This window comes from Drosophila biarmipes, chromosome 3L (assembly GCF_025231255.1).
Source record: "Drosophila biarmipes strain raj3 chromosome 3L, RU_DBia_V1.1, whole genome shotgun sequence".
Classification (NCBI taxonomy): Eukaryota; Metazoa; Arthropoda; class Insecta; order Diptera; family Drosophilidae; genus Drosophila; species Drosophila biarmipes.
In genome coordinates, this window is record NC_066613.1 from 8,432,037 (window position 1) to 8,447,385 (window position 15,349).

General features: G+C 41.6%; 5 protein-coding genes across 8 annotated transcripts in view; 3 read left to right on the forward strand and 2 right to left on the reverse strand.

Annotated features, from left to right (window-relative positions):
* LOC108028698 (EF-hand domain-containing family member B) lies at positions 1–2,250 on the forward strand. The gene is made up of 3 exons (XM_017100645.3): positions 1–589; positions 652–825; positions 1,340–2,250. The coding sequence occupies exons 1-3, from the start codon at positions 81–83 to the stop codon at positions 2,124–2,126; spliced, it is 1,470 nt and encodes a 489-aa protein (XP_016956134.3). The 5' UTR covers positions 1–80; the 3' UTR covers positions 2,127–2,250.
* A 156-nt stretch (positions 2,251–2,406) lies between these two features.
* Positions 2,407–2,718, reverse strand: LOC108028699 (protein new-glue 1-like). The gene has a single exon (XM_017100646.3). It carries the CDS (start codon positions 2,716–2,718, stop codon positions 2,407–2,409), a length of 312 nt encoding a protein of 103 aa, XP_016956135.1.
* A 1,184-nt stretch (positions 2,719–3,902) lies between these two features.
* On the forward strand, positions 3,903–4,263 carry LOC108028105 (uncharacterized). Its single transcript, XM_044094855.2, has 2 exons — positions 3,903–3,996; positions 4,051–4,263. Exons 1-2 carry the CDS (start codon positions 3,903–3,905, stop codon positions 4,179–4,181), a joined length of 225 nt encoding a protein of 74 aa, XP_043950790.1. The 3' UTR covers positions 4,182–4,263.
* Positions 4,264–4,316: 53 nt separating this feature from the next.
* Positions 4,317–5,503, reverse strand: LOC108028104 (mitochondrial import inner membrane translocase subunit TIM14). Of its 3 annotated transcripts, XR_001768355.3 has the most exons (4): positions 5,372–5,503; positions 5,011–5,250; positions 4,584–4,747; positions 4,317–4,523 (listed from the first exon to the last, which is right to left on the reverse strand). XR_001768355.3 is itself a non-coding variant. In XM_017099751.3 (2 exons), exons 1-2 carry the CDS (start codon positions 5,281–5,283, stop codon positions 4,634–4,636), a joined length of 387 nt encoding a protein of 128 aa, XP_016955240.1. In that variant the 5' UTR covers positions 5,284–5,349; the 3' UTR covers positions 4,580–4,633. The 3 variants fall into 3 exon arrangements, 1 of the variants encoding a protein (XP_016955240.1); XR_001768354.3 differs by lacking the exon at positions 5,372–5,503 and having other exon boundaries at positions 5,011–5,348; XM_017099751.3 differs by lacking the exons at positions 4,317–4,523; positions 5,372–5,503 and having other exon boundaries at positions 4,580–4,747; positions 5,011–5,349.
* A 505-nt stretch (positions 5,504–6,008) lies between these two features.
* LOC108028256 (MOB kinase activator-like 2) overlaps positions 6,009–15,349 on the forward strand; it is a 43,906-nt gene continuing 34,565 nt past the window's right edge. The window contains exon 1 of one of the 2 annotated variants that reach the window (XM_017099948.3): positions 6,009–6,348. In XM_017099948.3, the coding sequence (XP_016955437.2) occupies positions 6,344–6,348 (5 nt within the window). In that variant the 5' untranslated portion in view covers positions 6,009–6,343. Of the gene's footprint in view, positions 6,349–10,030; positions 10,469–15,349 lie in introns of those variants that run through there. The other variant, XM_017099943.3, reaches the window with a different exon arrangement.

The window sequence follows — 15,349 nt, forward strand, 5'->3', positions numbered from 1 at the left end:
TTGTCGCTCTCGGAAATTTCAACACCTTCAGACAGCAGACTTATATAGTATACCCACTCTACTAGATCGAAACAATACAAATGGCAAACTTAGGCCGTTACAAAGAAAGAAACCCCGAAATGAGGGCGGCGGGAGTACCATCGTCCTTGGACACTTACGGCACCAAGGATCTCCTCTTGGTCGTACACGTGGAGGAGGAGGCGGAGAACCGTATAAGGGCACTTTGTCGGCAGAGCAAGCCATATCCTGCGAAAAGAACGCCCAAGATTCCCACTAATCAGATCGGAGACATTTTAAGCAGCAGCGACAAGGGACTCTTTGCCGAGTTTCAGAACAGGTTTCGCGAGACTATGTTCTCCAAAAAGCCTGCTTTGGGGCAGGTCAAGGAAACCCACTCAAAGCCGGACTCTGTGACCAACTTGAGCCGTACTTTCGGCCGCACTTACGATCTTGGGCCCAAAGATTCCCTCTACTGTGTTGTACTTCCTCCGAAATCCGCCGAGCAGGTCAACCGAGAGTTTGCCGAGTTCCACGATAAACACATCATCAGTCACAATCACTACTTCCCCTCGGAACAGATCAATCGACGGTCGGCTAAACAACTCAATTTAATTATTTCAAAAAGATAATATCCTGTAACTTTTTGACTAGATACTCAAAGCCCTTTGGCAGGCTCAACACATTTGGCCTACCAACCTCTGTAGATCATTCTGGTATTAAAGTAAAACGCTGCTTGCAGGAAGGCGAGGAGCACTTGATAATAGTCAAGAAGCCCCAAAAGGATTTAGACGATCGCACAAAAGGTCCATTGGGCAAAAAGTTCACGTGTGTATTGAAAAATTTATTTTTATGTCCCTTTTTATCATTTGAGAGTACTAGTCTTTGCAAGATAGTTTTTATTTAGTTTAGTTAATATATATTTTACTTGAATATGCGATAAATAGTATCAATATTCTTAAAAGTACTGAAATCAAGAGGAACTCGCTCTTTAAACCAAGTAGAGAGAAGCTAAGGGAGATTTCATTAAAATTAGGAACGATTTTCCCTGGAAACGAGAGTATAAATGCTTAAATTTGAGAACTATATTTCCCCTTTGCAAAAAAGTTGATTCAAATAAAACTGATGTTTATTCGATACGTGTTAATAACATGATAATTACAAAAATAAGCTTTTGTCTACGATTTTGTCTATAATAGCTGCAATCGAGTCTCTTAAAATCTTGGGATACTTTGTCAAAATTATGAACGATCTAATTCTGGTCTTAGTCCTTAAACCCAAAACTATTATTCCTGAAATACACATGTTTTCAAATAAAGTATTTTAATTTCATTCTTTGCAGATGGTATCCCTACCAGATCCCTGAAAATATGACATTTGGTCGCACGCTGCCCCGTGATACCGATGTGAGGTCCCTCCTAGAAAGTACCGCACCATGCGTCGCCTCCGAGAAGTTGGCCAGATCAATTAGCCACCTGAACATGCTGCGCAAGTTGCTCCAGGAGCGGGATGACTTCAACATGAACCAGGTTATCAGCGCTCTTGGAAATAAGGACCATGAGGGCAATGGCCAACTTCCTCTGAGCGAGGTCATCCACGTCATGCATAGGCTGAACATCCCGGCAATTGCGGACAAAATGCGCACCGCTGCCTCCCACTTCAAGTTGTTCGTGGACGAGGGATGCTGCTCGGAACGCGTGAAGTACGTGGATTTGTGCGACCTCCTCTCCATACTAAAACCGCTGCCCTTGATTGGATCCATTTCGCCCATGCCGAAGATTGTGTATAACCAAGAAACCGCCTATCGGCAGTTGTGCGCAGACCTGGCAACAAAACCACAGGAAGGTAGGATCTACAATCATCCCCAAAAGAACCTCGCTCAGAAGGACGCGGATGACACTCGTGTCAAGGATGTTCTGAACCCAGACTTATCTACCCTATGTGGCCTGTGGGCGAGTGACTTTAAAGCATTGCGTAGCAGGGACGAGGTGGAACGGATATTCAAGGACATCCTCTCGAAAGAGGACTTCCAGTCGGTCTGGTTGAGTCTAATGGCTGAGCAGAAGGATCAGAATGCTATGGCATCTGTTGCACAATTCCGGGCTGAAATGAAAAAGATCATTCGGTGAAGACTCCTTAGATTAGATGAAGAATTAACAAATTTTTGATACTACTCAGAACATTTGGTTCGGTTTATAAGAGCATGATATTTTTCAAATCCTATTATAAAAGAGCAAACAATTACTACTGCAATCTTTTAGGTTCGCTTCGCTGATGGAATTTGTAATCTTTTCGTATTATTTTAATATTGCCATAGAGCAATGGGGTAAAATTATAAAGCTTTACTAGGATTGGAAATCAGGATGTTGGGAATTGGAATGGGCTGGATCAGGTCGTGTGTAAGGGAGTTTAGCCGCCTCGACGTTTGCGGCTCTTCTTGCACTTATTGCGACGGACCTTCCTGGTCTTCTTCACCTTGGGGCGGTGGATCTTCCGCTTATAGTGGGTCACGTACTTCTTTTTGGACGAAGTTGCGGAAGCTGCGGAGGAGGCTGTGGTCGTGGTCGTGGTTGACGCAGTGGTGGTGGACGTAGACGCGGCTGTGGTGGTAGTGGTGGTGGAGGTTGTCTCCGTCGTGGTTGTGGAACTGGCCGCACTGGACTGGTTCACCAGGAAACACGCCACGCTGGCCAAGAGGAGCAGGACACAGGTGAACCTCATTCCGATGGCTGGTAAGTGAATGCGATCAACTGATGCCGTTTTGGAGATTTGCCAGCACTATTTATACCGCATTTGCCCTTTGCAAAAATGGCGTTGGCAAATATCTTGTTCTTATAAAGTCTGTTCTTTTCGGTATCAGCGTGAGAACCTAATGCGTATCTTAATCTGAACCTCGAGTATAACAGGGTCAAGTAAACAAGAATTTGCGAAAAATTAAGACTTAAAGTGGCATTTGTTTAAATACTTATGAATTATTCCGGTTTCACCTGTTGATTTACGTACTTTCTAACAATAAACCGTGTACGCTTATTAAAGCAACTACGGTGACTGCAAGAAGAGAATGAGCATTTTTCAAGGACTTGTTTTTGTGTGTTTTCAATTATATAATTCAGCAAAAATTAATGAACTTCACTATCTGATGTGATTGATGCTCATGTTTATTTCATCAAATAATCGCATGATTCATAAACAACAGTTCGACTTCGGACGACTTTTCTCTTCTTCAATTTTCTATTTACCGACTAAAGTTGATTAGGTTTCGATAACAAGTTGAATCCTTTGAAAAAGCTAAATCTTCTTAATTTTATCAATCATCGAAGTTTCGAAAATAATTTTTATTCAAATTTGATAGGGAGTTATAAAATTTTGATATTCCAAAAAAAAGGCAATGTGGCGACTTCGACTTTAGCAATAAATTGTTGATTACGCCTAGCTTCTGTCATGGATGAATTGCAGCCTTGCAGCTGTCATCGATGAATTGTTGCTTACAGACTATCTGATTTCATCAATGAATAACAGCCTACCTGTGATGGCTGTTACTGCAGGGAGCTATTTTCGCCAACCATGTTGACACAATATGTTGTTTGAATTAAACTTCATTACTAATTGATACGAGTTGAAAAGTTCCATGCGTCTGGAAAGCAGGAATGTCGACTCAGGAAGTGGCTCTTATCAAGAATAAATATACTTTAAACGGGTTCTTTTACAATGATTACAATGGATTTGGGTTTCATTTCATAAATTCTAGAGAAATACGTGCAACTGCAAGTTGTAATTGGAGCTCCCAGCGATATAGTTTTTCCCCCATATCCCGCTTGCACTTATATAAACATTTTTCATTCCACAGCGTTCCTAAACCCTTGTTGAAAAGGTATAAAATCGATTAATACGTAAATAGACGACCAATGGAGTGGTTTGTAAAGTTGCTGATTTATTTTCAGATTGCCTGTCTAGGCCTCAGCGAAGTTTATGGCATGCACAATCCAATGATGCGAATTCGTAAGACTTCATACTACCAATAAGTATGCAATGAAATCCTTTCATGAATTTTAGATTGCGATTTGGGTGAGCTCCTAACATGCAAGTTTAAATTTGTTCACTGTTGGCTCTACGAGTGCGTTTGTCTTCCGGAGCACATTTATCTAGGGCTTGGAAATGGTTGCCTCTATATAGAATTTGCTTAATAAGCTAGTCTACCTATACTATCATGAACAATAGCAAGTGTTTTAAATAAATAAAAAATATATTGGCTCACGTTCTATTTTATCATCCGCCTTATCAAAAACCCATGTATGCTTAATTTAAGTAATGCTGCATAATACACATTTACCTTTCAAGTTTAATTGTCTAGATTTTGTTTATACGCTAAAAACGAATTATACATTCATATACTTAAATGGCTATAGAAAATTTCAACAGTCCTGCTACTTTTCGTGTAGTACTTGTAGTAAATCCTTGGGATGCCGTAGAATTTTAGGCAATTGTAAAAGTCGATGGTAAAGGTAATTACAGCCATTGCAATTTTTCTATTGGTTAAATAACAATTCGTTAAAAACGAAAATAAAACACATAAGATTCCAGCTTACATGCTAATCACAAACTACTTTATTTGCACTCAAAGGCGGAGGTAAGATGACTACTTGGCTTTGTCTAGAAAGTCTTTTGCCTCGTTGATCTTGGCCGCCAAGTATGGTGAGCCCCCTCGATCCGGGTGGTTCAGCAGCATGATCTTCTTGTGAGCGTCCTTGATCTGAAAAGGAATTCAAAAACAAGTAAACCAGGAAGAGTTTTAAAACAATTTGCAATGAACAATAGAAATTCTTAAGAACAAAAGAACTGGAAGAGCTAAAGTAATACAAATGATAGTCGCAATCTGCCTTAGCCCAAAAAATATGTTTAGCTAACAACAGAGGTGGTGCTATACAATAGTGCGTTTGAAGACCTACAAGGGACACGGTAGCTCATACTTCAACAAAAGCGATCTACCATTTATACCATGAACTGGCGTTGTACCTTGATCTTCGACGCACTGGGGCTGACACCCAGGATGAGGGAGGCCTCCCGCTTGTTCATCTTGGGATCGAAGCCGCCCTTGTAGTACTTGGAGGCCGCCATGCTCTCCGCATCGAATTTGGGCAGGTTCTTGAGGGCCTCGTTGAACTTGGTGGTCATCTGGGGCATCCGGCGGATCAGGTGCTTCCCGGCAAAGCCCACGGCGGCCACCCCAAGTCCCGCCAGAATCACGGAGCTCGCCTTGGGGAGGGAAATTTTCGGATTGGTGGCCATAGCACGGTCAATTTGAGAACATAAAAAGGGAGAAATTCGAAATATTTTACGTTAATTGACGTCTAAAACAATGTGATTTAAACATTACCATTTTTATGTAATTTGAACAGCTGTAGTTTCAGTGGAACTGCATGGCCGCCTGCCAGCTGATGGGTGATCGATAGTTGCAGGGCTGTCGCTCTGCGAAAAGTTAGTTATCGATACCGGACTAATATTTGGTAAATATTTTTACTGGAATTAAAACATGAGAAACTAATGTTATAACGGTAAATACTAGTTTATTTTTAGTATTTTTAAAATGGCTATATTTTTGACAAATTTTTGGGTTAAGCTTTCGATAGAAGTAACGGCTTTGCATGGGCGCCTTTCAAGAAAATGTAAAGAGGTGCAGTTCGTTTTATTTTACAATTATTTAAAATAAAATCAATGCTAAGCTCTAGTTGTTTTATTTTAATATTTAAGCCCCCTTTGTTCCGCCCCTGCCCTGCCACAGCTGACTGTCAACAACCAGGGCTGCACGCTCAAGGCAGCAGTTCCTAAGACGATAGGACGGTAAGTGCAATTATGCGCCAGCAGCTGAAAAGTGCGAATCAGAAGGCCAACCTAAACAGGTAATTCCGGAATCCGAAGCCCTGCGAAAACCCTCCCCCCGAAGCCCTGCGCAGCTGCTATCGACGGAGTGCGCAGACGTGCCTATCGATTGCTATCGGCTCGCATCGATAACGGGACTCAACAAAGTGCACAAACAAGCGAAGAAGAAGCAGGAAAAATTTGATGTGCAAAGTTTCAAAACCAAATCCCCGAATTATTGATTGACGAGAGTAAAAGTGTCGCGTCGGTGATCTGCACATCCTGGTGGCGTGGTGGTGTGCGTGCCGTGTCCGTGAGCGAACCGCTAACCGTGAGCGTGTGTGTGTGAGTCGGTCGGTCGGTCGGCGAGCGTGTGTGCGTGAGCTCCTCAGCTGGGGAAAAACTTTTGGAAAACTAGCAGGCAGCAGGAAAAACAGCCGTCAAACTGGAGCGGATTCCGGAATATCTGCGCGACACGGTCGACTGGCTGATGGGGTGAGTTCCGTAGTGCCACTAAGGAGTAGATCCCCCCGCGCCCCATTGCCAGGCCCAGAAAAGCCAGAAAACCATGCACAGGGTACATCTTCTTGGCCACTTGGTGGGTCTCTTGCGTCGCTTTGTCTTCGGTGTCCTCTGCTTTTTTCGTCGCTGCTCTTTTTCGTCGCCAGTTGGCCTCTTGCCAATTGGCCTCGTTTCGCGTTTCGCCGACAGAAATTTCTTTTTTCGTCGCTCTTCCCGCAGGAGTAGACCCCCGAATACCCTGTGTGGGGGCCCTTAGCTGACCAAGGTTGCTCATAAACCTGGTACAATGGAATACAAGGGTTTCACGGCTAAAGAAAGCAAATAACTCCAGAATATTTCAAAAAACACCTCTTTCCCCTTATGTAAAGCCCTTCTCCAGACCTCCCACCACTCCATGGACGAGTTACGTAGCCGACGTTCCTTTGTTGTGATTGCGGCGTATGAAAATCAATGTGCATTTTTATCGATTTCTCAAATGTGGTTACCAAGTCGCAAGTGTTTTGATTGCTTGCCCACCGACTCCGTAGCAGCCCAGGGTGCGAGTGTGTGGGTCTGCGGCTCGCTGGTGTGCGTGATCGTTCTCTCCTGCTCCTCTTCGTCCTCCTCCTCCTCCTGCTGCTGCTTCTTCCCACGAATCGGAGTCGCAAGGCCATCGCTGCACTTTGATTGCATTGCACTGCGTTTACTTTTGCGCTCGTCGGCGCCTCCTCTCTGCCCTTCTCCCCTCTATTACTCTCTTTCTGCTCCTCCTCTTCCTCCTTTGTTTATGCCGCCAAGCAGGGTCGGAACTCGGAGATAAGCGCAGGTTTAACGAACTTGCCAATTTCATTACCACAATGACTCGATTGGTTCCAGAATATGGAAAGCGCCACCTAGCGGTTCGGACTTTAAAAAGAACCTGAGCAAAGCTTGAATATCATGCATGACTCCAGTTCTGAATAGTTTCGCAGTTATTTAAGGGCTTATACACATTGTAGCAGAAGAATTTCTATATAAGTGCGCACTTTTTGCCCATTGATTATATGACCACTGTTAGTTACTTAAGGGTTCTTATTACGGGTTCATATATACGCTAGGAGGACGAAGTTAGTGCGCACTTATGTAAGGTTTCTTATATATTGTACCACAAAAAATGACTAGATTTCTGGGAATTTTATATATGAAGAAAAAGTTTTATAAAAGTACATTATTTTAACTTTTTAACAACATTAAGGTTATTTAATTATTTCCTTGTCGCTATACAACCCCTTAAATAAACTTACTTTTACCCCTTAAACACATAATCATGCTTTCGACTTCCAAATAGAAACAGTCATACTTATTGTATTACACCAAAATGAGTAAATTAACAGTTCGTTTAATTACCTACCTTATTCCTATGAAACCGCTTAAACTAACATATTTTACCCAGAAAATCGGTATAACAGCCTTTTAAAAACATTTTCGTGTTTTGACTGCCAAAATGAACCACCGTACTCTTTGTATCAGTAAATTACCCTTTGTAGACGTTCATACTCCCTTAATAATTTCATTTTCAAGCAAGGTCTCTTCAAAATTCAAAGGACAATGAATAAAATCCTCTAAGATACACTTATGTACGAAAAGGTAGCGAAGAGAGTGGAATGATTTTGTCTACCTGTGAACTTGGTGGATGAAAATCTCCGAATCTGTTTCCAAGGGGTATTCGGTAACTTCACCCTTAGCTTTGTTGCTTAGTTCAAAAAGTTGTAGGTAAGACTTATGTGAAAGAATGTTCCCTAAATTAAAGCTGACATCGAAGTAAGCACATTAAGACTGAGAGGAAGGAACTCTAGTTCATCTCTTTCCAAAACGCAATGTGGTTTAGACCAAGGTGCTTTGGCTTATGCAATGCTAATTAGCTTCTTAGGTTCAACCCTTGGACAGTGGACAATACATCTGCTTCTGCCCTTCGACCCTTAGCACGGATCGGTACCTTTCTAAGGGTTGGAAAACCATGACTTCTCAGGTCATCTCTTCGAAAACTACACCAATTAAAGGGATAAAGTTCGGAAAGACACCCGATGAACACAATTTAGCGATTAGACAGGGAAATCGGGCGGTGGCAAATTGCGGAAATCGAGTTGATTAGAAACAGACGTCGAGGATGGGAGGCTGACATGCTTCCCTGGTCGACTGGATAAATTAAGTCCGCGCATCCCACTGACAATTTGATGCTTACGTGTGTCGTTTTTTGCCTGCAAAGCCAGATGCTAAAGTCGTTAGAACGAGCTATATGCAGGGCACAATACACCATGTACGAGTGTGTGCGATTGTACATATGTGCTCACTCAGGGGCCAATCTTTTGTGGACTGTCGCAGCATCCAAATAGGCAAAGGAACACAAAAACAACGATGTGAGAGCAACAAAGAACAAACAAATTGTGTCACATGTCACACCCCATACGCCAAAAAAAGGGGAAAGCACACATCGGCTGATGGCTCTGCCGGCGGAGGACAACATCATACGAGCACGGAGCTGTCTGGGGACGGGTTCCTCCGCCCCGGGTGGACTGGGCTGGACGTCATCGCCCTCCAATGGAGCGGGCTTTCATTAGAGCAGGCAAAACAATTAAAAATGTGGCAAGAGGAAAGCGATCGATTTTCTCCCAGCGAGGAGGGCTTTTACTTCCACTGGGAAAAGTTGGGGGTTGGGGTATATGGTAAATTTAAGATTGTGTGAATAATTTATATTACTTTGTTGGGTTCCTAACCCGAAGTAGGGTTTATCAACCCATTTTAAACAGAAAATTAATTAAATATAAAGTAATTGTAATAAAATAGTGGTTCTCAAACCTTAAGTTTTTATTTTTTAATCCATTTTTATCTTGTTGCATTTAAAATTGTTTTTGTAAAATAAAGTGTAAAATTACTTTAGATATAATAATGACGCGTACTATAATTTTGAAGATATGACACGAATACTGTTTTTCCGTTTTGTAATACCAATGAGTCTAATAAGATTTTCCAGCCCATTTGGCTTTTGAAATAAAGCGTTTCATTTAGTTATTTAAATATTTAGATGTTTATATTTTTAAGTTCATAGTACCACATAAGTAGGTTTTTAACGTTTTCTATTCCATTTGGGGTCAGAAATAATTATATTTTTTAGAAAACGTTTTTCTTTTATGCACAGGTGAGAATATGATGTGCTTACAGGGGAATTCCGCGCCAGTAGTCTAGCATCTTTTAGTAGCATACCTCATTAGCAACCCTCGCTGGTCCGTCGACGGCGTGTGCATTCCGACAGCCTTGAAGCGCACTTAGTACAACTCTAATTGAATTAGCCGGCAACGGGTGCAAGTGCAGGAAGAAGGAAAATTACATATAAACTGCAACAAAAATGTGTAAAACAAATGCAGTGGGGAAAGGCATAAATAGCGAGAGAGAAAAGCGACACTTGGCCGTTTTTTCAGCTTTTTGCAGCCTTAGAAGGGGAATTCATTGATTGACAGACGCCAGGGCCCAGTCCAAGTTGTGGGGCGTGGCTGAAATCACTAGGCAAAATCAATTTTTGCAGCCCAAGATTGTGTATATTTAGTGTGTGCGAGGAAGGTTGCATCGACCATCCCACTTTGCCATTTGGCCCGGCCAACAGTTCAGTTGCAGTCGAGCGTCGGAAGCGGTCAGTTCCCCAGTTCGTCCAGCAATCTCCGGAGACCATGAACTGGGCCATCTCGAACCTCACGGGCGGCAACCGCGTCAGCCGGGCGATCCTCGTCCGGTACTCCTCGGTTCCCCTGGCCGATGCCACCGATGGATCCTCGACTGCCCCCCAGACGCCCACCGCCTCCACGCCTCGCCCCTCGGCGTCCCACTCCTCGCTGTCGTCGACCTTCGCCGCCACCTTCCTGCACGCCTCCTCGCGCCACATTCCCGGACGGGCGGTGCCGCGCCAGAATGCCAATGGCCAGAGCGGCGGCAAGGGGAATTCCGCGGGAGCAGGTGGTGCCTCTGGCGGAGGCGGTGCAGGAGGAGGTGCTGCAGGTGGTGGAGCAGGTGGCACAGGTGCCCAAGCGACGGCCCCACTGTCACTCCCGCTGGACGTCGAGGAGACCGTCACGTGCTTCTGTCGGTAAGGAGTGGGAAATTGTGGAATTACTATATATAAGGAAAATGCGTCAGAAACTGGAACATAATATTAGTAGGTTTCACATGTTAAACTGGGGAAGATGATGATAAAGGGACTCATTTCGTTGCATTCACACATCTTAGTTTGTTTTTTATTTACTCAGTATTTGAAGGACTGTGGCACTCGTTTTCTTGCCATTTTAAACATTAAATTTGGACAAGCCTTATAGGTTTTAAACCTTTTTTTTAGTGGTACCCCCAAACGATTCTTTTCCTCCTGAAAAATAATACCTTTCTTTAGCCTGGAGAAATTTTTTTAATTTTAGTGGACTGACTTTGAGGAATAATTGTGTAAACATGGCTCTATATGGCCTTGTACATCTAAATTGTATGTATTAACTTGTATATGTTTTATATATACTTGTTCAAACCTAACAACGACTGGGAATTTATTCTTTTTATCAGAAATATATAATTAGATGCACTCGTTGTTTGATTAACAATAAAGCAAGGACGGAGACATCCCCAAGTTCATATTTACCAGCTTCCTTAGTTTGTCGTCCAATCTTTTCTACTTTTTTTTCTTTCAAATGTTCAACTGAAATTCGCTAATAAAAATTTGGCATATCAGCGCGGCTGGTGTTTCCTCCAAAAAGAGAATTTCCTTAAGAAACTCACAATATTAAATATTCCATTATGAGTCGGACCCTTTCTGCCTCCAATTATCGTAAAAAGGAAACTGTAGCCATAAATTATTTAGAGGATATCCTGCTGTGCGTTTGTTAATATTCAATGCAAAGCGGATTTTCCTCACACTATTTATTGACTTATGTACTACAGAAATTTTCCCTGATGAAAGGCGAATTTCTTCAGACCGATATAGGTGAATTTAACGGTTGAAAAATATTTATAACATGGAAAATCCCTTTATTGCGATCTAATTTAAGCCATATTCAAAGATTTGCGAAATGTTTATTTCGCCTAATGGGTTGATGGAAACTGCCAAAATGTTTGCCGAGCTTTATAGTTTTCTTTCATGTTGGGCTCCCACTAATTGCCTTGGAAAATCGCGAAAACTGCGTCGTTTCTTTTGCCTTCGCTTAGGGACAAGGCAATTTCCCAAGGCAATGGCGTGTGTTTGTGTGGGTTTGATGACTATTACACTTTCACCCTCTCTTTCGGCGGAGGCTCTCTGCCACTTGAGTTTCTCTCGTTTTCCCTTATTTTCACTCGCCATATCACATGTGCTCGCAGCGGGCAGAGTTCGCCAAACAGCTGATTCCTGCGTCTGCCTATCAGTGTTTTCGTCTCCCATTTTCCTTCTTTTCTCTTTTTGTTATTGGATTTCCCGGCCGACTCCCCCTCCTTCTTGTAAATTATTAAATTTGCGGCGCAGTTTTCCTTGGTCTGCTTGGGGTTTTGTAGGGTTTCCATGCTGCGGAGAAACCCCCGCCATGTCCAGGGGCGGGGAGTCTGGGGGTTCCCCGGCCCGGGTCCCTGGTGATTCACACCTCCAGACGAGTGGTGCATATACATTACTTCAGCATTTCGGCATTACCCCCTCCCACGCCCGTGCGATTCACACACGCCCCCTTTCGTTTAACGGCGACACATAAATTTCACAGCGCCGAGTCCGAGACGCATATTGAAGTCCACAGTTGGGGTCACTAGTTTAGATCATCGGTCGAGTCAGGGGGAAGGAAAAATCAGAAAAATACGTTAATTTAATGTGGTAAAAAAATATTTATAATAATTATTAATATTGGTTAACTCCGCTTATTTTCAAAACATTTACAATATAATAAAAATTAAAAAAAAAGTTAGGAAGAATGTGTTTAATTTATGGAAAACTACTTGTGTGATTTGCGATTATCATCTTAAAATAATTATATAAAACAGAATTTACATTTTGTAAAATCCTAATTTTAAAACTTTGCCAATATAGTAGTTATTTGTTATAATTTGACCAACGAAAAGACAAAAGAAGCACACAATCTACAAATAATGGTAGTTTTTCAATTAAATACTAACCAAAGCAAACAAAATTTAATCCAATAAAATACTTTAGTGCTTTAAATAGTGGTTAGTCCTTTTGACAGTAACCTAACTTTCCTAATTGATAAATAACATAGCCTGGTGTGTCTGATAAAATTGTTTTTCTTAAAATGTCAAGCGTTGAATTGCCAAAGCACACTTTTGAAAACACATTTTATAGTTTTGTTTCGAATAGTTTTAACAATTGAGTTGAAAACCAAGCGATTATTTTTATAGCCACAAATTTAACTGCCGCTGTATGTTTATGCGTATGTGTCTGCACTTATGTGGCGCTCATTTAAATTCATTGTTTTGCCATTTTTTGTGGCTGTTTTTTTGCGCATTTCCTAATTTGATGGCAACCTCTGACGTCATTGGCATTGCGCATGACCCGCAGAGGCAGCCCCAGTAACTACAGTCAGTAACGCTGGCAACAACATCTTGATACGCTTTGTTGTTCCGTCTTATTTATGTGGTGGCGTGACCGACTAAACGGAACTCCCGCCCACCGCCCCACCACCCAAGGGGCCCCTCTGGACCCCTCCCTGGAAACGTAGCCCCGAGCAAAACTAGAAACGTATATGCGAGGAAAAACAACAACAGCATCTCGGCACGGCGGCACGGCAATAAAAACAAATCACACTAAACAGAGTACACTGGGAGAAATTCAAGAATGGCATTAAAAAAATTAAAAAAGAAAAACAGAAACGTTAGAAATTAAAAAAATCAATCAATCAATCATATTATGACATCATTAGCAAGGAAAAAGGTTTCTTATTATAAATATCCCCTCGTAAAATCCATATATCCTAAATGATATTCTTTAAAATCAAGTATCCCTAACCTCAAAGTTATATAAATAGAAGAAAAATACTAATTTTAATAAAAATTGTTCGCATTTGAACATAAAGCATTGCAAATATTCAGTCTTTACTCCGATATCTTTAGCTGGTAATCTTTAATTTTTATGTTCCTAGTTATTTTACCTAATATCAGCAACATTATCCCGCATTTTTCCTCTGCAGAATGTGTGAGAGTAATACGAACAATTTTATTTTCTTGCATACTTATGCACTTCGGTTGTTTGTTTGTTATTTTCTCGGGCACCAGGAAACAATCTCCTTAACTCTTTCACTTTGCAATTAAGTAGGGAAGTCGGAGGTGGAGGAACAACAAGCAATCATAAATCAAATATTATGATTGATAAACAGCAACCAGCTTTCGTGTTTGTTAGTTTAATATTTATATGGAAAATGTACCTATGGAAAAGTAGCTTAGTTTCCTTAGCGTTGCTGCATCGGAAGATAAATCTTTGAAAAGCATTCTAATTTTTTATACATTAATAATGGTACTAATTAGCATGGTAATGATAAAAGCTTCTGGAATCGAAATGTTCCATTACTATCTTGTCGCTTGAGGAAATATGGAAATTAGAAAAAAAAGAAATTAAGTATTTGCAAACAAATGTCGAGAAAGAATAAAATAAATAGCAATCCAACGGATTGATGAGATTAAATGTAAAAGGGAGGGGTTTTTAGAGCACTATCAATGGGTTTCCTTATATCAAGCCCTTGTTCCTTATCTCCTTAAGCTAACGTTAAGTTATCGTCTTAAAGTGTAAATATAAATACATTTTTTTTGCTGCAAGGGAACAAGTACCGCATGTTCATTGTCCGATGTACCTAGTATAAACAAGAAAAGTTTACCCATAGAGTATGTGAACTTTTGTGCCGCATTGTTTGAACTTTGTAAGCCATTGGAGCCACTCTTTATGGCTGTCATATTTATGGGGCCCATTTGGTTGACCTGCCCTCCTTTTACTGGGAGCAAAGGATAACAAAAGGTGGCTTTATAAATCAAGAAGGCGAAAATATACTAACTTAAAGCAAGGATATGTTGTTTATATTGAACACTGTGTTAGCAATATACCATTGTGGGAATTATTTGAGCAAGAAAATGATATTACCATTTACAAGTGCGGTTCCAAACCTACCCCGAATAACTCACCCCACGAAGCCCCAAAATGTCGCATAAATAAGTGTACTTTATTACCACGAACCATGGTGGTCCCCGAAATGCCTGTTTATCTCTCTTAAAAGGTCCGTTCTTGGGCAATTCGTATTACCCGGCCTCTGCCGCAATATCTCCAATCCGCAGACCGCGATCGTGTGCCGTTTTCGCTGTCCGACTGCAACATTCGCTGCAATAAGTAATGGGCACAAAGCAATTCGAGTAATGGCAAATGGCAGCAGTTGAACCACTAGAAAGCAGCCGAGCGTTGCAGTTGCAACTGCCGCCCCTCGGAGGAGGCGAGACGGGAGACCCGGGGAGAAAGAGACGGGCATACAGGGCTCGAATCAGATGTTCCATTAGGCGCTCGGTGTGAGTGCATTACCTTGCGGAGGAAATTGTGATGTGGTGCAAATGAACTTGCCGCCGTTTCGGTTGCGTTGCGGGCGGTCACAGGTGCTCCTTCTCCTCTCCACTGCCAAGATTCCCTTTTCCTCCGTCCGCTTCTCACCTTTTCTCCCCAGCTACAGCTCGGAGTTTTCCTCAGTTCTTCAATCGACAGCTGTTTCGGACTACACTAGAAAACCACAAAAATAATATTTAGATTAAGTACTGGCATTAAAAGAAATCCTTGGTAAAAATAACCAATACAGCAAGCTAACTGCAAAAATAAGAGTAGTATAAAATAATAATATATAGTATATATAGTATATATATAGTAAAAATACCATAAAATGGTAAGTTTTTGGGTTTCGTTGGTCATCGGTAATTGTATTGTATTGATAGATATTTCATAAAAGTTTATTATGGTTACAGAACACTTGCTAAGCTAAATATTTCT